Source organism: Eulemur rufifrons, chromosome 16 (assembly GCF_041146395.1).
Source record: "Eulemur rufifrons isolate Redbay chromosome 16, OSU_ERuf_1, whole genome shotgun sequence".
Lineage (NCBI taxonomy): Eukaryota > Metazoa > Chordata > Mammalia > Primates > Lemuridae > Eulemur > Eulemur rufifrons.
In genome coordinates, this window is record NC_090998.1 from 36,019,801 (window position 1) to 36,043,451 (window position 23,651).

The window sequence follows — 23,651 nt, forward strand, 5'->3', positions numbered from 1 at the left end:
TTATTTTCCCCAGAATTTTCAAGGACTTGCTCCACTGCTCCAACTGTTGTTGATGACACTTTCTAGCCCCTAATCTTTTATATTTGGCTTATTTTTTTCCTCTATATAAGCTCTAGGACCCTGTTACCCTCAGATTTCTAGAATTTTATGAAGTACTTGGTGTAATTCTTTCCTCGTTTACTAGGTATATTATTTCTTTATATTTGGACATCCATGCCCTACTATTCTGAGAAATTTTCCTCCGTATTAACTTTTTTGATAACTTTCTACCTTTTGATTTTTCCTTTCTGGAATTCTTTTCTGAGATTTTATTATCCAGTATTGAATTTCTTCAGTGAATATCCTATTATCTCTTTAACTTTCAGTCTTACTTTCTAAGACAGCTCAGTTTTTGTTTTACTCCTGAATTTTTAAATTTCTGCTGTAATATTTTTAATTTCTAAAAGCTTTTCTTAAAATAGTTTTCTTGTATCACTGATGAAATATCCCTTCTTTTATAGCTAAAAATATTAACTTTTTAAAAGTTGTTCCCTATTTCCAGCATTGGGACTATTTCCCATCAGGTTCATTTTGTCTCTCTGCTTTGATCTTTATTATGTTGATTTCCCCAAATATCTGATGATCCCTGATTGTTTGCAGGACACTAAAATATTGGTCAAAAATGGTGTGGATGGGCGATCAGAGCCTTTCAACTAATGAGTTTCATTGTAAGCTGATCAAACAGATATCCGGTTATTTCACTGGGAGATTCCCAAATGAAATTATCTCCAAGTCTTTTCTTTTGGGCAAGACAGTATCCCAGAATGTACCTCCTATCTCCTATTTTAGGGAATATAATAAGCAAGACTGCCACTGCCTTGGGAAATGATCATGCATAGAGGACTAGAAGCCTCACCGTTTGAAATAATTTCCCTCTCGTTACCCTGTTGCTTCCTCTACCATCACTTATGTTAGAGTTTAATCTGGCTTAACCGCTCACTCTAGCCAGTAAACCTCCAGTCTTTGACCCCTTCCTCTATCTTGGTTCAGGCAAGGAATCCACAGGATAAACTGCTTCTCAAAAAATTTTCAACCAATTCTGGTTTTTGGCACCATCACATATCTCTGCCATCAGAGATAATGGAGGCCTACAAACCTGAGACTTTCTAAGGTTCGATGGTATGTGAACTGATTTGATTCTTCACTCTCCTCATGAAAGGTTTAGGTGTCAACTTTCTGCCAAGACAGTTTATCATCCCTTTCATATAATCTCAAGCTTCTATTCTGTGGACATCTTTTATGAACTATCCCTTCTCTCTAGTTTTCTTGTCTTTGTGGCTTAAAATTCTTCTTTTCTTTTCATTCTTTTATTGTCATTTTAGTGAGGCTTAGGGAGCCAATCAGAGCATTAAACAAGTGCTCTACCTACTATGCTTAACTGGAAGCTTGCCTTATTTGTTTTAATTCAGCATATCCCAAAACATGTTTCAGGATACACTGATCCCAAACGATGTTTCATGAAAACATACTTTTTGAACAATATAAACCAATATAATAAAGGCTCTGAACTCAAAGCCAGTATTTGGTAGGCAGCCAATTAAAGTTTGATTGATTGATTCCAAAGTTAATAAAGATATAATTAAATGGATCTAGCATGTAGTTAAAGAAACACTATATTAAGAAATGCCTGAAAGGGGATACTTTTTGTGAACTACATCAATTATAAATTATTGGCCCAAAGTAAAGATTAATGTCCATTCCAAGAAACAAAGTACATAAAGGAGATTAAAAACAAGAAAGTATGGCTAATTCAGTTATCTAGGATAAAGGAAGAATGAAAGTGACACTTTTCAACAAATTTGCTAATAGGTTTGCTGTCTAACCTTTCAAAAAACCTCTAGTAAGAAAAGAGCATTTTCATTATACGAGGAAACTAAATTAAACAGTTTATGTAATCTTACTAGAGTCACAGTTGTTTAATGGAAAAAACAGGTACAAAACTCAAGTGGTCTATTAGGCCTACTAAAGTTTTAACTAATGTTGTATGATTTTTATAGGCTATACTAATAATTTCCAGTCAAGATATAAGAATTTCACAAATTCATAAGCTCTATTCATTAGTTTGAATAGTATATAATAAATAACTTCAGGTAGAAAGTTACAAATCTATGCTTAAAAAATAGCCCCATCCTGCTTCAAAAAACTTTAAGAAATTAAAGAAGCTAATCAGAGTTGCTTCTAAAATATACCCAGGCAATCCCAGATATATAACATTTTCTCAAGTAGTTCTTTTACAAAAATAAATTTAAATTATCATTAGGATGTACCATGGTTTCTATTCGGTGTAACTGGGCAAATAAAGATGTACTCAATTTGCACAATCTCCCACTAACTCTAATTTCATCTTAACTTTGTCTCTTAGTTCTTTGCTCAGTCATCAAATGCCAACATTTAAGGTTCTAAACTTGTTTCTCTGTTGCCCCTAAACTTTGAGATAATCTCAAGTAACATTTATAGGTTCTCTTAGAGTCTTCTAATGAGGCACTTTGTTAATAAATACTATCTAATAAACCTCATAAGAAATGTGAAAATTAAAGGTTAAAACTCCTAAAACTTCTGTTCTTATGGCTATGATTTATGAACTTTAGACTGACAAAAAACCTGACATCTATATCACATTTCTGAAAGGTCAGGAAAAATAATCATAGTTAATTGATAGTAGGGAGCAGACATCATGCTGTCAAAATGATAAGAGAGTTAATTTTACATTAAAAATTATTTTTGAGCTCAAAAGTGTATCTTATGATCCAGAAGACCCATCAGAATAAGGCAGTAATTTAAATTATAAAAGTTATAGACAGCCATAACATGAGAGGCTTATGGTGGGTAACATTATCATGGTTTAGCATTTTTCCGTAGTGGAAAGCAGTGTTGGAATCGGAGTCAGAAGACTTGATCAAATTCTGGTGACTCCAATTATCAATATGATCTTGGACAAGATACTTAGCCTTTAAAAATTTTAAAGTTTATAATTATGAATGATTTTGAACATTCTATAAAGTACAAAAAATGACACCTATAGAGCAGATTTAATGAATATTAACATGTAGCCATTTCTGCTTTACATTGCTTACATTCCAGATACAACTAAAGCCTATCATTCCCTCCCCATTATCTTTCAGTCTCCTTCCAACACTAGAGAAAACTACTTTCCTGAAATTGATGGTATCATACATGTTTTTATCACTTTAGTTTACTGAGTCTCAGTTTTCTGTTTGTTACATCTATAGATTTAGTTACGTTGTTATCAGGTAGCTGTGGCCAAAGGCTATTACCACATTGTAGTATAATATACTGGAAAATGTTATATAGAAAATGTAATCACCACCCTCAAAAAAACTTAAAATCTTACTAAGAAAAAAACACAAAAACAAGACAACATCCTATATTTCACTGAAATTAACTCTAAGACCTAGAATTATTTTATATACCACTATGGGTAGAAAATGGCCAATTAAATTCTCATAGTACTTTAATTACAGAAAATTTCAAACAAATACAAAAGTAGAGAGGATATTATAATGAAAACCCATATACCCATATGTCAACCTCCACAATTATTAATTAATTCAGGACCAATTTGAAAATTATCTATTACCTCCTCAAGATCATTTTAAAATAAATCCTGGACATGGTATCATTTCATGAATAAAGATTTCAATACATAACTCACCCTAAAAGATAAGTGCTCTTTGAGGAAAAATTATCCTTGATACCATTATCACAAGTAAAAACAAAAAACCCAAAACCAATAATTCCTTAATATCAAATACCTAGCCAATGTTCAATTTCCCACACCTATCTCACAAAGTTATATTTTTTTACTTTCCTTTCACAATGTGTTAGAATAAAACCCAAATAAAATCCATACAACGTTGACTGGGCTGAATGTTTGTTTCTTTTAATCTACAGGTTCCCTTCCTCCACTTTTTGAACTCCTCGGAATTTGTTGACTGAAGACATTAGGTTGTTTGTCTTGTGGTCTGAATTTTGCTGATTGCATCCCTTGTTGTCATTTAACATGCATCTCTGTTCCTTTATAGCCTGTAAATTAGTAGTTAAATCTCTTAAGCACAGGTTTGGGGGGGGGGGGGGGGGCGGGTGAGGAGGGACAGATACATATGTGGTGTTATTTATTTCCATTAATGTAACTGGTTTAATGTCTGGTTGTCTCTCCTTTTACATCGCTAGTGGCCATTGCTAATCACTGCCTAGATCCACTAACTCATTAGAGTTTACAAAATGCTGACATTCAAATTCTATAATTCTTCCTTCAATTATTTCCTGAACTGGTTCTAAAAACCAAAAACCTCCCTTTATCACCTGTTCCATTATCCTAAAGTTATCCTATAGTTTGGGAAATGCAAGGTAGATGCTTGATTTTACCTTTCATTTACCAGTTTTCAAACAAATTTCCTGGCTCCTCCAAAGGAGACCAATTATTTATTTATACTTATAAAGTACGATGAATACATAGATTCAAACATATTTAATGAGTTTCAGTAATTATGGTTCTTATTATCCTTCCTGATGCTCAAATTGTCCCATTTTTAGTTAGGAAGAGCCCAATCGCTTCCCGAGTCTTCTCATTACAAACCTAGTAGTCTCTGATAGTGTTCTTGCTTTCTGTTAGAAAAAATGCTCTAGGCACATCCTATTTAATTACTACCTCAGATCTAAATCAGCTCTTTTTTCCAAGGAGCCTGGTTCTTTTACTGGCAAATGGTATTTAGAGAAAACAATCTGGGCACCAGGGGTAGGTCACAGTATTTTATTATCACCTAGACTTTTTTATATAACTATGAAAGAGCTCTTTTAGAGCCTGTAGTGGGGTTGAACAATATCCCTCCAAAATTCATGTCCACCATAAGCCTCCAAATATGGCCTTATTTAAAAATGGTGTCTTGCCCCTTTTGTTACAACAGAGGGGTCCATTTGTTCTGTGCAAATGTGTATTCTTTAAAAATAAAATAAAAATGGTGTTTTTGCAATTCAATTAAGATAAGGATTAATGAGATCATACTGGATTAGGATGGGCCCTAAATCTAGTAAGAGGATCCTTTTAAGAGACAGAAAAGAAGGTCCTGTGAAGATGGAGGCAGAGACTGAAGAGATAAACAAGGAATGCAAAGGATTGCTGGGAGCCACTAGAAGTTAGGAAGAAGCAAGGAAGGACTCTTCCCTATAGCCTTCAGAAGGAAGCACAGGCCTGCCAACACCTTGCCTTCAGACTTCTAGCCTCCAGAACAGTGAGAGAATAAATTTCTATTGTTTCAAGCCACCATGCTGTGGTCATCTGTTACATCAGCTCTAGGAAACTAATATAGACCTAGGTGTAGTTTTTTCAGTTTTTAAATCAAATCAGAAATAAAAATGAATACATACACAAAATAAATTGGTTAAGTATTCCTAAAACTTCTTCTTTTTTTTTTCTTTTTTCTTTTTTGAGACAGAGTCTCACTCTGTTGCCCGGGCTAGAGTGAGTGCCGTGGCATCAGCCTAGCTCACAGCAACCTCAAACTCCTGGACTCAAGCGATCCTTCTGCCTCAGCCTCCCGAGTAGCGGGGACTACAGGCATGTGCCACCATGCCCAGCTAATTTTTTCTATATATATTTTTAGTTGGCCAGATAATTTCTTTCTATTTTTAGTAGAGACGAGGTCTCACTGCCTAGGTCTCCCAGAGTGCTAGGATTACAGGCGTGAGCCACAGCGCCCGGCCTCCTAAAACTTCTTTACATGTAAGTAGAATCCAACTTTTTCAAATTACTTTTCAACTCTTAAGTTTGTCAATGTCTGTTTTTTCATACAGTATCATCCTCTGTGCTACCAAAAACAGTGGTGATTTCTTCAGAAAATTCATAAAAGGACTAGTACTAAATCATTGATGCTGGACTTAAACCAGCTCTACAATTAAATATGTAGAATTCACCAACTTTTGGCTCTTTGCAGAATGTGGGCACACACTGGTATTCTCCCAGCACCCTCTCTCTCAATTAGGGATCCAGGGGTTACAAGAATGCCATAATTATCTAAGGATTTTCTTCTAAGCTTCTACTATCCATTCTCCAAATTTAACAACAGCATTTTGTATCCTCACACATTTGCTGGCAGTGGCAACTATGCTGGTGCTTGTTGTCATACAGGACAAACAACACAGAATCTCATTTCAGAGATGCTAAAATGTTTAAAAAAAAAAAAAAGGCTCTTGAGTATTGACCAAGTAAGAGACATATTAAATAAGTTGTGAAAACAAAAAGAAACATAACCTCAGATGACAGAGTTAGTTTATTAACTTTTGCTTTTGACAGCTTTAGAGACTTCTAACAGGTTACTTGGCTCCCCTATCCTTTAGGAATACCTTTACCAGGTTCATTTTTCTAAAATGGTTTCACCACATTGTATCCCAATGAAAAAGACTTTTAATGGTGTCCATTTGCAAAGCATTACTCCTTATGATATAATACACAGAAAGTTTAGCTTTGTCAGTCAAAACTCTCTATGATCTTAATCTTCCTTTTTGGTCTTATTTCTGATCATCATGATCTTAAATACTTTTGCCTAGACTCAGGAGGAAAGAAGTAACAACTGGGAGAAACTGTCTACTTAACTTAGGAGTCAAGCACAAATAAACATTTCTCAACATAAACTGATCACCACTAAAATAACCTGAATATGAACAGATCTTATTTATGTTAATATTAATAACCTCTGTATACACCAATACAACCATCCATATTGCTTCAAAGCATCTCTACTTAGGTTGTAGAGCAGACATTTTACATATCCAAAAAAGAATTTCCCCCATCTTTACTGAGGTATAATTGACAAAAATTGTATATATTTAAGCTGTACTACTTAATGTTCTAATACATGTATACACTGTGAAAATAATCACCACAATCAAACTAATTAACATATCCATCACCTCACAGTTACTGGTTTCCTTTTTTGTGTGTGTAGTAAGAATACTTAAGATCTATCCTTTTAGTAAATTTCAAGTATACAATAAAGTATTATTAACCATATTCACATTGCTCTACCTTAGGTCTCCAGAATTTAATCATCTTGCGTAACTGAACCTTTATACCCCTTGACAAATAGCTCCCCATTTCCCCTTCCTCCCCGCAGCAACCACCATTCTACACTCTCAACAGAGAATTCTTGATCGTATCCTCCCAAATGTTCTCCTACCAGCCTTCCCCATCTCAGCAATTGGCAGCTCCCATTTTACCAGTTGCTTAGGTCAAGACCTTGGAGTCAATCTTGATTTCTGTCTTTCTTGTACCCTACATCCAACCCATCAGGAATCCTGTTAGTTTCACCTTTGAAATATAATACAGTTGATGCTCGAACAACATGGGTTTGAACTGCATAGGTCCACTTTAAGTGCATTTTTTCAGTGTAAGTTACACCAAATGTGCCTGCCTCTCCTTCCACATCCTCCACTTCTCCCTCCTCTGCCACTCCTGAAACACCAAGACCAACCCCTCCTCTTCCTCAACCAACTCAACATGAAGAAAACGAGGATAAAGACCTTTATAATGATCCACTCCTATTCAACGAAGAGAAAATCTCTTTTCTCTTAGGATTTTGTAATGACATTTTCTTTTCTCTAGCTTACTTTACTGTGAGAATATAGTATACAATACATATAATATACAAATTATGTGTTAATTGACTGTTTATGTTATCTGCAAGGATTCCCATCAACAGAAGGCTTTAGTAGTCAAATTTTTGGAGAGTGAAAAGTTAAAATACACACAGATTTTCGACTGCACAGAAGTCAGCACCCCTAACTCCTGCAATGTTCAAAGGTTAACTGCAGATACAGAATTGAACCACTTCTCATCACCTTCACTAATACCTCCTTGGCCCAAGCCAGCATAATTTGTGGCCTAGAAAAAAGCCACCCCTAAAAAAAAAAAAAGAAAACCTCAACTAGTCAATCTTGGCTTCTACTCTTACTCTCCTATGATTTTCTTCCCTTAATAGCAAGAGAGTCTTTTAAAAATCCATCATGTTACCCCTGAAAACACTTCCTACCACACATGGCCTTAAATGACCTACTCCCCCGTGTTTCATTCTTCCTCCTCCTCCATCAACCTAACTCAATCATTCTAGCCACACTAAACTCCTTGCTATTCCTTATATACACCAAGAATACTCCTGTCTCAGGGCTTTTATACTTGCTGTTCCCTTGCCTAAGACAATCTTCCCTTGGCTGGAACACTCTTCCCTGAGATACCTTCATGGCTTAATTCCTTACTTCTTTAAGATCACTGCTCAAATGTATCTTCAGCCAAGAGGCTTTCCCTGACCCTGTATATAAAATATCACCTCCACAATGTCATTACCCTTTAGCCCTTTACTCTGCTTTATTCTTTGAAGCATCTAAAGCATATCACCACTTGCCTTATATATTTATCTTTTTATTGTCCACAAAAAGGTACTATACCCTTAAGAGTCTAGAACTGTGCTTGGCGCAGTAAGTACTTACTGACTGAATGAGTGATCTCAGTTCCCTTTTGCCTCTCCAACTATAAACATCTTCTGAGTACATGCTGAGTATGAGTCTATTAATAGAATTTAAGCCTGAAATTTTGATTAAACATGATACTTAAATATAAGCTATTTAATCAGGTAAATAATTTATTTCAATACAGAAATAAAAACTGTCCATGTTAGACTTATTAAAATCCCCAAGTAAAAAGCAACATCATAGAAAAAGTAACTAAATGGATAATCAATAAATACAGTAGTCCCCCCCTTATCTATGTTTTCACATTCTGCAGTTGTAGTTACCCATGGTCAACAGTGGTCTGAAAATACTAAATGAAAAATTCCAGAAATAAATAATTCATGAGTTTTAAATCGCACACTGTTCTGAGTAGCATGAAGAAATCTTATATTATCCCCTATTCATCGTAAGAAGGGTGAGTAAAGTATTGTAAAATATTGTGAAAGAGAGAAACCCCATCTATATAACTTTTATTATAATATACTATTATAACTGTTCTATTTTATTATTAACCTCTTACTGCACCTAAATTAAATTAAACATTACCATAGGTATGTATGTATAGGAAAAAACATAACACAGATAGAGTTTAGTACTATCTCTGGTTTCAGGCATCCACTGGGGGTCTTGGAACATACCGCCCATTAACAAGGGGTAATATAGTACCCAGTTCCCTTCAAATCAGTACAGATTGGTTCAGTTAAGACATGCTCATAACTAATGTAGGCATCAACACTTTTGTATTGTCTACTCATAAAGTATAATGAATATTTCTGCTTATCCTAAACCAAACAAATGACTTCAGGTATCTTAAGTAAACATGGCTAAAATTACAGGAGTTGGACAATGTTAACCTTCTGGTAGGAATGGTTTTTTTAAAAAACAATTATAATTTTAAATTAGCTATCTAATCTTGAATTGGCTTAGGATGTTCATTAAAAAATGTTTAATAATATAGCGAGACTCTGTCTCAAAAAAAAATTGTTTAAAATTTCACGTTTGAAATAGTAAAACAAAATCTCAAGTCAGAATGATTCACAGATTCTTACAAATGACGTTCGCTATACTGAAGCATTATGGATTTAAGATCTGCCTATGTTTCACTCTCTAAAAATAAGCCCAGGCAGGAGATATATACTTAAAGAAAATTACAGTGGTCTTAAAACTAAGATTTGCACAGTGGGAGTGGGCCAAATCATCTAGAGAAAATCTGTAACATCATTTAATCTTCCTCAGCAGTAAATTTTATATCAGATCCTAGAGTTGGCAGGCAAAGGCTATTTATAAAAAAAGCTAACCTATAGCAATGACATAAAAAACAAAGACTGTTTTCACATCTAAAGTTCTTTAATAAAAGAAAAATGCTTTTTTAACTACTAAATTCCAGGGATTTAAAAAAAAACAACTTTTAATGCAATTTCACTTTAATTGTAAATTATCAAGCTGAGAACATTTGTTAATCTGTAAATATAACCTGAGATATTAACTCCAATCAGAAAAACAAAAACAAAGAATAGCCAAACTGTGTATTCAAAATGTATAAAAAACATATTTACTTATTAAAAAATGAATTTATTAATTCCTTCATAACTCACTAAAAGTAACATATAAATATAGATATAGATATACACACACACACACACACACACACACACGCATGCATGCATGTAGAAATTCTCTGTAACCTAGCCTGGAAAATAAACACCCACCTCTTGATCACAAACAGATCACAGTAAGGTGTTCTCTGGAACAGAATTAACAGCCTGAACCCAAAGAAAGAGTTAGAAAGCACTACCAATGGTGCCATTTTATTCAGGCCCTGCTGCAAAATCTTCCTGTATTAAGAAAATCATGTACCAGACAAGAATAATAGACAGGAAAATTTAACTGCTCACGTAGATAAGTATGCTGGAGGTGCTTTATTCCCAAAGTTTCAAATTAGAAGTGTGGACAGAGGCCAAATCATAACTGCCTGTGGGAGTTGTGAACTAGTTTCTTGCTGTCACAGACTTCTCTCCTGCTGCTTACAGTTATTGGCCATCAGGTATTTTATCTCATCTCCCCTAAGGACTTCTGCACTAATGAATGAAGACTGCAATGTAGGTTGCTAAACACCAACTTTGTGTGAAACACTCTTTTCTCCCAACACACACACACACACACACACACATACACACACTCAATCACTCTCCCCTCTCTCCAAGCTGAGCAAAAATGGCAGGGAACATTATAAATGATTTCATGAAAACAAAATTTATGTAGTACTTACCACACAATATACAGAGCTCCAAAGACAATTATTTTCCAAACCAAAATGTTACTAATGAGAACTCTGGCACAACCATTAAATTAACAAACAAAAAAGGTAGAACACACGAGCAAAAGGTCACTTACTATGTGTCATCTTTAAGTCATAAAATTTCGCACTTAATAGATCTTCTCTTATGATGACTTTTTTTCTGTAAACATCAATAAAGAGGTGAAATAATTAAGAGAAAATTGTCAGTTTGCTTATTTTCAATTCACTGTCCATCAAAATGATATCTATTATGTAACAATTTTATTAACTATCCTGAAAATCAGGTAAATGGTGTAATATTCTCACAGACTCCTATGAGATATTAGAATGTCAAACTAGATTCTAACATATAATGAGTAGCATCTTCTGTCTTTAAAAAATAATCTTGACTGGGCATAGTGGCTCCCACCTGTGATCCCAGAGCTTTGGGAGGCCAAGGTGGGAGGATTGCTTGAGGCCAGGAGTTCAAGACCAGCCTGGGCAACATAACAAGACCCCATCTCTAAAAAAATTAAAAAATCATTGGGGTGTGACGGCACACACCGGAAGTCCCAGCTTACTTGGGAAGCTGAGGTGAGAGGATCACGTGAGCCCAGGAGTTCGAGGCTGCAGTCAGCTATGATCACCCCACTGCACTCAAGTCTGGGCAAAAGAGTGAGACCCTGTCTCTAAAAGACTAATATAATCTTATTGGCTGATCATGACTGGCTGGCTACTGAGCCATGTAGAATAGAGGTAAGTAGATATTACTTTTTTTCTAAAGAGCTATTAGGAAATTCTAGCAAAGAAAGCATGACTAGTTGCTACTTCTCACTCAGTTGCTATTCTCCACTTCAATGAGTTAAAATGGAGATCACTATCAAGAAACTAAATACCACTTGCAATCCCTTATTTGGAACTAGAAAGTATGCAAAAGAAAAGGGTGTTGGGGTTTTATTGTTTTAGAAGAGAGAGGCAAAATTGAATGGATCTTGTCTATATGCTGGAGAAACCAGGCATATGCAATAAACAGAAGGCTGAATGACAGGACTGCTAAAAACATCCAAAAGACTCCAAAAAAGGATATCCTGTAAATATCCAACAGTTGATATGTTAAAAAAAATGTTAAATATAAACACTTGTTATAGTAGGCAGCAAGTGTCTACTACAACGCAAAAAAGCAAAATGGGAGAGATAAGTAGCTTAAATTATAACTGTCTAGTGGAGAATGTTGGGCTATATCTTTAGTTACTTTCTACTTTTTGTCCATAAATAACTAGATTAGTGCTACTCTGTGGTGTAAACACCAGTGCTTACCTATGAAATGTTTATTATTGGTTTGTGGTAAGTACAAAAATGACGGTGAGCAATCAGAAATTTTAATAGAAATTTTACACTGTTAATAACATTTTTATTTTATAAAAGTTTTGGTCCAAAACAGATTAGGAAAAAAACTGGAAAAAAAAAAAAGACCTAATTTTTTACCAAAGATAGAGTTCAAATTATATTCTCAGATTTCAGCTGGTCCTTTTTTAAATGATCAAGTGTGTGCTCTCAAAGAAGTAATTAAATACATTTAAACCCCACTTCATTTTTTTTTAAAGAGTATCCTTTTTGTAATAGTTAATTTCTGGTTCCCCTCATTTGGACTCTATTTCTGAAGTTAATCACTAACCTCATACGGCTTTTACAATTTTCATGACAAGAGCGTTGTTTCTTAAAAGAGCTTTCATTTTTCTTGTCCTTTGCTTCTCTCAACTGTCTTTTTACTTGAACCTGTGAGAAAAACAATATCACCTATTTAGAGCACTAATTCAATATCACAAATAACTTTTCAATTCTTCCTTGAAATGATAAAAAAATTACAAAAACAATATTGTCTCAATAGAAAGTATAGCCCAAATACATATGCTTATTCATTCAAGCATGCTAAACCATAAGCTTTGCAAGTGTGCTAACTTCTGAGGAAACAAAATAGTGACAGGTTGTCACATAAATAGATTAAGTGCTCAGAACGGAGATACGAATGCAGATTTGTATATATATGTTAAGACTAAAAAATTAACTCTTTCTGAGGATGTCATAGAAGATTTTAATAAGTAGATGATTTGTGAGTTGGTATTAAAGAATGGGTAGTAATCTGTTTAAGAAAAAAATATTCTAGATGGAGGAAAAAAATGGAGTTATAAGGAACAGTGAGAAGTCAAAGCAAATGGGGAAAAGAGAGAGTAACAACATATGAAGTTGATCAAATGTCTTAGGACCAGACTATAAAGGTCCTTGAACAAGAAAATAATTCTATAGGCATCAGAGAGTAAATGGAATTTTTAAAGCAAGTGTATCAGATGATCATATTTGTTTTTTTAGGAAGATAACTTCAGCAGTGGTATGGAAAATGAATCAGTTAGGGTTGTAATTCCATTAACAATTAGGGCTGGGGAACGGGGTAGGGAATGAGATGAGTTCAGGATTTGTTAACTGTTTAGATTCCTTTGGTATTCTAGATGGAGATGTACAAGTGATTGTAAATATTGGTCTGGTTCTCAGTGAAGAGATCCAGGCTAGTGACAGAATTTTAGAGGTCATCCAAATATAGGTAGTACTTAAAGCTACTGAACAGTTGAGAAGATTTAGGGAGAAAGTATACCCAGAGAATTGAAATGAAGACCCTATGAGGAGCCCTAGTAATTAAGAAAAGGAACAGAAGGGTAAGGAGATAAAGAAGATTGTGAAAGATCAGACAAGTAAAACACACACATACACTCTCTCTCTCTCCCTCACCCTTCCCCTCCCCACAAGTGAAGGCTGTCCTAGAAGCCAAAGGGAAGTAAATGGTAGTCAACATTACAAGCAGAACACAAACCATATAGGATTTGGAAGTCAGCAGATAAGTCTGGACTCTTGTGAGAACAGTTTTAGCAAAATAAGATGAACTCTGTGGGAGTTGAAAAGTAAGTAAGAATTGAGAAAAAGGTAAATGTCTCATTCAAGAAGTTTCACTGCAAAGAGAAAAAGATAATACTGTGAAGATTCAAAAGAAGCTAAGGTCAAAGGAAGACATTAGGAGAATGTGGAAGATATCTCAAATGACAAGAAATCTCTTTTAAGTTAGACAAAATTAGATTAGCAGGGTACCAGATTTTTAATTTAAACACAATACAACCTCTATCAAATAAACATACATTTTTATTCTAAGCAACAGAACAGAATTTCACAGAAAAATATCTTTGGAAGCCAGTTCATCCTAATTGCACATACACACACAGTTTGGAAAAGTAGAGAGTATGTCTTCCAGAGAAGCCACACTTTAATTTTTATTATATTACATTTATATAATGTTACATCTTTTCTCCAAGATATATACTAATTTGCCTTAATGGTAATAGAGTTACACAATCACAACAAGCATATAATTTTTTACACATATCACTTTATCTGAATTGCAGTTTTGTTTGTACCTTGCATCAAAACTCATCTGCTTAAAAATATATCAAAACAAATTATAAATATCTACACTGATAACAACTAATGCTTAAAGAGTTGTACATTGCTTCCATCCCTTTTCCTACTTAGACAGTAACATTAATGATGTAAACAGCATTTAAGAACAAAAACATCATTTTATATTACTTTTATTGACTAATCTCAAAATTATAATGTTTTTCATGAAAACATAGTTTTTAGGTATTTTGGATTTAAGTGGGGGTTGGTGTTTGAATCTAATAGTCCATTTCAAACCTTTTTTCAGTGGAAAAAATGTATTTGAAGTGCTATCCAATTAAAAAATGTTTTTGAAATACAGAGTCCTCATGCTTAAGACAGTCAAGTATTCTGTAATTAAGACTCAGTGTGAAACTTCTTTTAAAGCAACAGAGCTCTAATATATTTTGTGGAATATTACAAGGTGACCACTATGGGTATGCCCTCTTTAGGGGACAAAGGTAAAAAGCTTCAGTATTTCAGTATCCCCATTTAAAGGGCTGACTTTGTCATGCTGAGAAGGCATAGTATCACATATTAAACCTAAAGTAGAACAACTTTCAAATATATACAAACTGGAAATTTATCAATGCACAATAGCCTCAATTAACTTTATATAGTTCACGCTTCAAAATGAAATCTAAGACTTACCTTAACACAACCTTCCAATGCACTGAATTTAAACACTGCCTGAAATGGTTTTCGGTCAATAGGACATGAAGCCAGTGTCTGAAAAATGATTAATAAATTATGTCTTTACAAATGTTTCTTTAGAATAGATTGAAATTATACTATAGTAAATACACTTGGAAATTTTCCATTGTAACTGGAAACAAAAATATTTTTCTTCTTTCAAAGATAAAGATGAAATACTCTCAGCCTATACCATGCCACAGAGCAATAAATACCTTAAATTTGTTTCATTCACTCAAACATTTACCGAACACCTCCTAAATGCTAGATAATTGGAATACAATGACGAAGAAGAGATAGGATCTGTCATTAAGATCCCATTAAGAAGTGCTGCTCAGTTGAGAACTGATAAAACAAAAGATGAGCTAGGCTGAAATCAGCAGCTCTGTGATATAAAGCTGGCTGTTATGCTAAACTAAGGCAACTTTAAATCAGCTGTAAAAGGAATGTCTTGGACAAGTCCCTTACAAAGTTTAATATTCTATGACTTAATATTTTTCTCCCAAAGGTTATTCTAAATAGGTGCTCATGCCAGCAATATTTAAAAGATATGGGAAAAAAATGTATTCCTCCACCCCTCCCATCAGCTACCTCGAAGACCTCTCCAGAGGCAGTTTCTTAAATATCCTTTTGTAGATAACCAATGCATATACATATATGTATCATTTTAATATAATATAAAGTATAATTAATTCATAGGCTGAACTGAATTCTGGTTTTTCTCTTAATTACATATCTTAGAGTGGTTCTGTTCATAAGAGTAACTCAGAACTGCTCCATTCTTATACGCCATAATAGTTTTAGTTTATATTTCCTTTTATATAAGGTTGAACATATTTTCATATTTTTGAGGACTATTCAAAGTTCCTTTTCTTTAAGCTATTCATGGTCTTTGCCTAACTTTTTAATTAGGTGGCTAGTCTTTTTCAAACTGAATTGTAGGTATTCCTTATTTATTGAGGAAATTGGTTCCTCACTCTATGATTATAAATCAATGTTATTTATTTTGATATAAATATATTTCCTGTCCTTTCAAAATTCCTGTACATTAACTATAATTAAGAGTTTCTCTGACAATACTATTAAATACTGCTGTAAGAATGGGTTTATATTATTTAAATAACTTAATAATGGAGTTATGTTTTCTACTAGGGTACGAGGGAAGACTCTGTAGCCTATGAAGAAAATACCAAAAAATGATATTATTAACACTTATGGTTACAAAAGTAAAACACAATTTTAACAATTTAATAGCCAATAGTCTAAAAGACCAAAGATAGTGTGATGGAATCTAGATAAATCATATTATTCCTTAGTGGAAAATGTTGTGATCTTTGCCTTTCTGGGCTTTATCACATCATCAAGATATGCTTATACAAGTACAGGTCAAAAGGACTGTGTGTGGTCACTGATCATTTAACACATTTTCACAAAGCTCATGAATCACTTTGGGAGCAGCCAAAATATAAACTACTCTATTAAAAACTGATTTTTTTTTCCTGTAAATAAGTCAGCTTTGAGAAGAATATGCTTTACTACATCTGAATTAGGAAATGTGAATTTACTATATTAAATCAGTTCATACAGGTAGAAGCCAATTCAGCTTACTTTCAAGTACTATGGATTTAGGATGCTATTACTTTCCCTACAGAAAACTTAACCTTAAGAAGCTTTGCTACAAGTAGCAACAAAGCAGTCTACATCTTTTTAATAATACATTACAAATAGTAATACTAGTTCAAAAAAACTCAACATTGTAACTATGTGATTGTTTATCACATTAACATAACTGTATGAAATTTCTTAGGTTAGAGATTATATTAATGCTACATTTATAGTTTAAAAGAATAATTTAAAAGTAAAATCTTTCAAGTGCTTCCTATTTTTACCAAAGTTTCAAAATGTATTTTTGTATCTATTTTAAAGGTAAATTTAGGCAAGTAAGTGAAAATTTGTTTCCTTCAATGTTTTTAAAAAAACTATTGTAACAGATGTGTAGAGGCTCTGCATTTACTGTCTACTTTCATACCTTGTCTTATGTATAAACCTGAGCAAATTACCCAGTCTCTCTGTGCCTCAGTTACCTCATTTGTGAAAATAAGAACTTACCTCTAAAGGTTTTTATGGGAATTAATGGGAGTTAATAATTCTTAGAAGAATATGTACCATATAGTAAGTATTACGTAAGGTCCTGTAAACACCAACTAGCTTCACTACACTAACAAAAAAACTTGGTTAATTAACAAAAGACAAATGCAATATGATGTATATACACATGTGAGAGAGACAAATTTTTAATGATTTTTCTTAGAATTTGTAACTTCATGAAATACATGGAAATTAAAGTATTTTATTAATCTAGCTTAGATATTTCAATTTGCAACACTAAGATCCTTTAGCCACATGTTAAAGAAATTTACTCTATCAGATTCATTAAATCTTTCAAAGACACTGAAGTTATATAATCTTTTTCTTTATTAAATTTCCTCTGTTGACGTCAGCTAAATGGCATTTTTTCCTTTATGACTGTCAATTTGACCATTTTAACCTGAGCCATTCCATTTTGATTTGTTTCAAATAACAGGGTTCTGAGTAAGATTTTCACTTTTTTTTTTCCTTAAGCATAACTGTCTTGGATTTGGCTAACATTTCATCTGAAGAGAGAGTTCCACTGCTATTACAAAAACAAAGAGAAAGAAAATAGGAGGAAAAAAAGTAGTTGTCAGAAAACTACTATATATCATTACAATCTGTATATACTTAAATTTCCTAAAGATAATTTAGTTAGCACTAGAAAACAAGTTAATTTTCTTTGGCTCATTATCTTCCCCAGTTAAGGAAAGCATAGGTTAGAAACCAAGCTGTCTATGGTACATAAATTATCTTTCCTATGGCTAAGAAACAATATTATCCATTTCTGACCTCAGAAAGCTTAGCAAAGCATTTCAAAGGGGAAATAAACAGAAAAGAAATTAAGTTATCCTGAGTTAAGCTTTCATAGAGTACTTCAATAAATTAAGAGTGATTAAGGAAGAATTCAATGAAAAACTAAAATAGATTTTAAAAAATTAAGTGGATTTTATTTTTTTGTTAATGTATACTGTAAGAACATTATAAGGCTAATTTAATACATACCAAAGTTCATTAATAAAGCATTAAATTACATATAATGTGATCAAATAGCTTTAATAGAAAAATTTTTACAAGTAGGTTTTTAAAAAATGGTGTGGATTGGCCTAATTTTAAGGCATTCCCAAGGATACCTCACCCTTATATCCAGTAGAAATCCATCCAGAAAAATCTCAGATATTTTAATTTTCATTTTCAAAGTAGAGTTTGTATCACTAGAATAACTGATTAAATTTCTAAGCTGAGGTGTTAAAAGTTCACATTTTAAACTAATGTAGAAAAATTTTAATATTATACTCATTGTTTTTAAAAAGGAATTTTAAAGATAATTATACCAAATTTTGTTTCCTTATATACAACAAAATACCCTTCAATATTCACTTGTTTAATGACTTCCAATAATTCTTAAAATATCTAATTTAGTTTCATAATCAAGTAGTCTAATAACACCATTTGACTATATGATACAACTAAAAAATTAACCAAATTTGCTCACTGCTTTACAGTGTAATGTGTATTAAAAAACAGAGCATACCTTTTAATGTGAATGCTCTATACTAAGGTTATTTATATCAGTCAAGGAGGCAATTTTTATAGAAAATAATCTTCCTAATGATTTCAGTAAAACATACCCTAGTATTCTGAAGCGTTGTAAATTCCCAGCTCAGACAAACCCATATTTAAATGTAAGAACAGGAAACCTTCCTTATTTGGGAATTCAGGATTCTTGATTTCTAATATTTCTTGCTTCCTGCTGCTGCTCTATCCTCAATCACATAGGCTGCCTACAGATAGCCCCTCCTAGAGAGAGAGAAGCAAGTGTTAAAGGTAAGTGCTTAAAGACTAAACCTCAGTACCTATGCTTATAATAGGCAGGTTTGCCTGTTCATGGGAATTTCTAAAACATCTACCTTTCCTAACAAATAGAGCATATTATATAAAACTGCAGTTCAAAATCCAATAAAGATGATTTAAGAATGCATACCATTAGAGGCTGATGCTTATTTTAAAGCAATTCACCAGGACCTATCCTTTCTCACTGATGGTTCCAAGACACCTAACCTGGACCTCCGAAGTAAGTGCTCACCTGTAGTCAGCCTACATGTTCCCTATCACACTTAGTTCTTTCAAGACAGTCTTGTCAATCCATACTAGTGAAACTGTGGTTCTTTATACCAGCTTTCAGAAGTATATTCCTAAAGGACAAATGGCTGTCAGCGATAAAATTAACACCAAGTAAGAATGCATTTCATGTAAGTGCTCAAAGGAAATCCTTTCATGTTCTCCCAGATACATTACATTGAGTTGAGTACAATTACATTTAATCTAAATTTCTTCTGACATTTAATTCTTTTTCTAGTATAAAAACAGAAAATTCAGTAAACTATCTGTATAAATCATTTAACATATTCTGATACTTAAAACTAGGCTACACAGAAATACGTGTTAATTTACCCAAACTGGTAAATAGAGTATTAAATGAAAATCTTTATATATATGTTTTAGGTAATGTGTATTCACAATGTAAAAATATTCTTTGTTCTACCAAAGGATTAATTCACAGGGTGAAAACAGTGGTAGATCTGGAAAAATCAGACACAAGTTCAAGTTCAGGAGGAGTCAGAACTAGCAATTTCTCCAACCCACTTTAAGGATGAAGATAGAGAGCCCTGATCATCTGTTGCACAGGTGTAATAACTAAATAAGAAAATATATTTGACAATACTTTATAAATTATAAAAGAATAATGTCAGTGGTATTCTACAAATATATTTATATTATTGTTCACAGAGAAGTACATAACAGAGAGGTTTGGGTTAGTCCAGGAATTAAAAGAAAAATTAAAATTTGAGGAAAAACTAACTGAAAAAAAAAAAAACCTAGATAATAAAGCTTTGCTGAATCATTATATCATTGAAAAGTAATCTAATTACCAGAATGATATAGAAATTTCCACTTATTTCATAAACACCTATTTATAAAACACAGCTCTAGTACAGATATAAGTCAACTACTCATACTTTGATTTTTCAGTATGTATTATTAATTCAAACATACACTCCTCACCTGTCTGCACTGAACACTGCTATTTGACTTCTTCAAAAACTGTGTCACCTTGGTAAGCCTCTTCATTTCTAGTCTCATGAGAGAAAGTACGCCTTTGCCAACTGTCCAGTTCTGATTTTGTTAACCTTACTTTCTCAAACTGAAGCTGTCAACATTTGATATGAAATGAATAACTAAGTTGAGAGAGGATAATTTGCTTATAATGGAAAACTAATCACATTTTAAAAAACAATATTTAAAAGATGGGGCATATTTTCCCTTAAAAGATAAAAACCCCATTAGATATCAAGAGCATCCTAACCACATATATTGCTGGCCCCTTTAAATACAGTTAGAACTTTTAAATGCTTCAAACACATAATGCTTCTAGCCCTCAAACATTAACCCTGTAAGGGCCAAAATTTTAACCACTTCTTGGTAACTGTGCAAAATCATAAATCCTATTTTCTTAACCTGTGTGCATGTGCACGTGTACGTGTGTTGGGGGGGTATCTTGTTTGTAGAAGATCATTATTATAATCAATTGTTACTACTACAGTCTGTGTCAGACTTCTCTAGCCTTCACCTTTCTAATTACTTAAAATGTGCAAACTCAGATAATCAACGTTAAATTTATGTAAGTAAAAAACTATCAATAAGTGTAGATTCTGCTTTCGCTCACAGTATGGGTAAAATAAATAACTTTCTAACTAAATAGCTGATTAACCTTAGTATATTGACTGTATATATATTTCATCAGTTCAAAGGCCTTCTTTTGTTTCAGATTCTCAGCTCTAAAACTAATGGTTTAAATCAACAAAAGTTTCAACCTTTCTTAAGTGTGAAATTATTTTATCTATGTTCAATATTCTATTTCTACATCATCACCCTCATTTTAACATATAAACTAGCAGGCTTACCATCTATGAATTCCTTGAAACTAAACATAGTCATAGTGGACATGCTTAATTTCAATTTGTTCTAGTGTCCCTAAGGGCAGGCAATTAGGCTACAAGCTATGTAGGCCACTATATGTTCTATTACCCTGAATCCTTTTGCCCTAAGTAAAGTGGATTCTATGACATACCTAGAAACTACAAAAGTTCAGTTACTTAATCACTTTAAAGTCCTTACATAGCTTTTGTTTAAATAGCCACAGAACAAAATTGTAGAGCTGAAGAGCCTAAAACTAACCTTCATTTTAAATATAGATATTTTAAGGGCATGAACAATTTCAGGATCATGTCCAAAATAAATATACTAGACTACAACATACCTTAACTTTTCTAAACACTGGTTTCTTACAAACCAGAGTTTGTAAGAATTTCTTCAATGCCTAAAATATTCAGGAGAATTTAAATATATTAGTCCATTTCCAGTGCTCAACATCCATTCTGAATCATATTTCAGTAAACCTTGAGTATAAATCTCAAAAAGCACAGAAAAATTTCTGAAAGACACAGAAATCTAGAAAGATGAACCTGTATACATTTTGTACTGTTTTCTTATTATGTAGATTTCCAACCATTGTAAATCTCACTTTAATTTTTACTATTCTATTAGAAGTATTAATAAAATTTTAAACTATTGGCCAATTTTTTAAACTTAACTTCCCCATGAGGAATTTGAAAAAAAGTTACTAGAGTTCAGAATCCTTGCATTATATATCAAATAAACATTAACAGTGAATTAAATGAAAGAATGTTTAAGAAAGCCTTAGCTTATATGAAGCATGGTCCATTAGGAGATCTAATATAGACACTTATTCCTAATCCTGAAACCCAAAGTAAACTGCCTATCTCTTTTAAACAGAAGGAGACTGAGGAAAATGAGGAGAGATCTTCACTAATGATGATTTAAAAAAAAAAAAGAGCGAACCAAAACCCTCAGGAATGTGAAATCTCATTCTATTTGTCAAAGCACTTATATACTTCAAAATACATCTAATTTTTACCACCGCTATAAAAGATTCAAATTGAAAATTTACTTTAAAGCATAAGTGATTTTGCTAGCCAACTTTCATTTATAATTTATAATGAGCAATTTATTAGTAGATTGTCCTCTTGTTACTATTCAACTTAAAGGTTTATTTAACTGATGACATATGCATTAGAGACAATGAAATAATTCAGAATGTTCTCTGTTTATTTTCCCCTTTGAAGGTTGATTACTTTTGTTTAAATGATATAACAACTCCTCCCCACCCCACCCAGAATCACAATTTGTGATAGCAGTACAGAAGATTAATAATTTCTTCTGAAAAGCAATCTGGCTTCAACAAAATGTTTATGTTGAAAGAAGGAAACTATCACATGCAAGAAAGGTGTTGACTGCAACACTATGTATGTTATCAAGAATTTTGTACTTAAAAATATTCAACAAGGGTTAAAAATATAGATTAAGTTTATCACTGTCTAATACAGTTGAATATGTGCAGTCTACAAATCTAGCAATTCCACTTCCAGATACATACTCTAGAGAAACCTAGAACATATATATTAGGGTAAAGCTTATAGTTGTATGAAAGATCCACTTGGAGCCATAAGAGAGGATGGAGAATCATATCTATATATTCTAATTTTCTTACAGAAAAACATACTCAGATTAAGTTGCTGAAGTTTGTAATTATCTGGTCACCAAATACAATCTTATAGAAAGTAACCACATTTAAACCTTCCACCCATCCAGCAATACTCCTTCTCTACCCAAAGCAAAATCCCCTTTTAAAAAATTTAATCACAATGCAACCAAGGTGCACTAAATTCAACACAGATAAAATCTTTAGTTGGGAAGCAGAGAAAAATATGCATTATTTCATTAATCACTAATGATTACAAAGACACAGAGAGATTTAACAATCACATTAACTCAGCAAAACTCAAAGTACTTCCCCCCCACCCCCCCGCCCAAAAAATACGTTTTTACCTATGCTTAAGTGTCCCTTCTTGTCAAAGACCAGTTTAGGTTTTAATTTAAATTAAAAGTTTTTATGTATACTACTATGAATTCAAGTGGTATAACAAATCTTTTTTTCCCTTCTCTCAGAACTTGGCCATAGAGTAAATATATAGTTAAGTTCTCTTTTCCACACTATTAATGAAAATATATGTAAAACATGGAACTTCGAAAGCCCTAATTATGTAATATGCAATTGATTCTAATGTGCTTAGGGACATCAAATAATTTGAATGCAGTAATTCTTAAAAATATTTTTGAGATAGATCTCCTTTACTAATTTTTACATGCTGACAAAATACTAACTCAGAAAATATAGCACAATTAATATGAAGAGCAATAAATTTTTATTTAACAATTTATAATAATGGGGCTTATAATGAATTAATATTTACTTCAAAATATGTGGCCCAAATTGAGTCAACATAATACATTAAAAGTCCAAAATGTCCTTTTTCTTAATCATTCACAACCTATGAAGAACTTCAGTAATATCTCTAACTCAGAAATT

At 32.9% G+C, this 23,651-nt stretch overlaps 1 protein-coding gene across 1 annotated transcript in view; it reads right to left on the reverse strand.

The window, feature by feature from the left end:
• Positions 1 to 23,651, reverse strand: part of SCAF11 (SR-related CTD associated factor 11) — a 72,812-nt gene that overhangs the window by 16,595 nt on the left and 32,566 nt on the right. The window contains exons 4-6 of the mRNA XM_069490042.1: positions 14,969 to 15,046; positions 12,513 to 12,613; positions 10,954 to 11,018 (exon numbers count right to left, since the gene is read on the reverse strand). Of these exons, the coding sequence (XP_069346143.1) occupies positions 10,954 to 11,018; positions 12,513 to 12,613; positions 14,969 to 15,046 (244 nt within the window). The remainder of the gene's footprint in view (positions 1 to 10,953; positions 11,019 to 12,512; positions 12,614 to 14,968; positions 15,047 to 23,651) is intronic.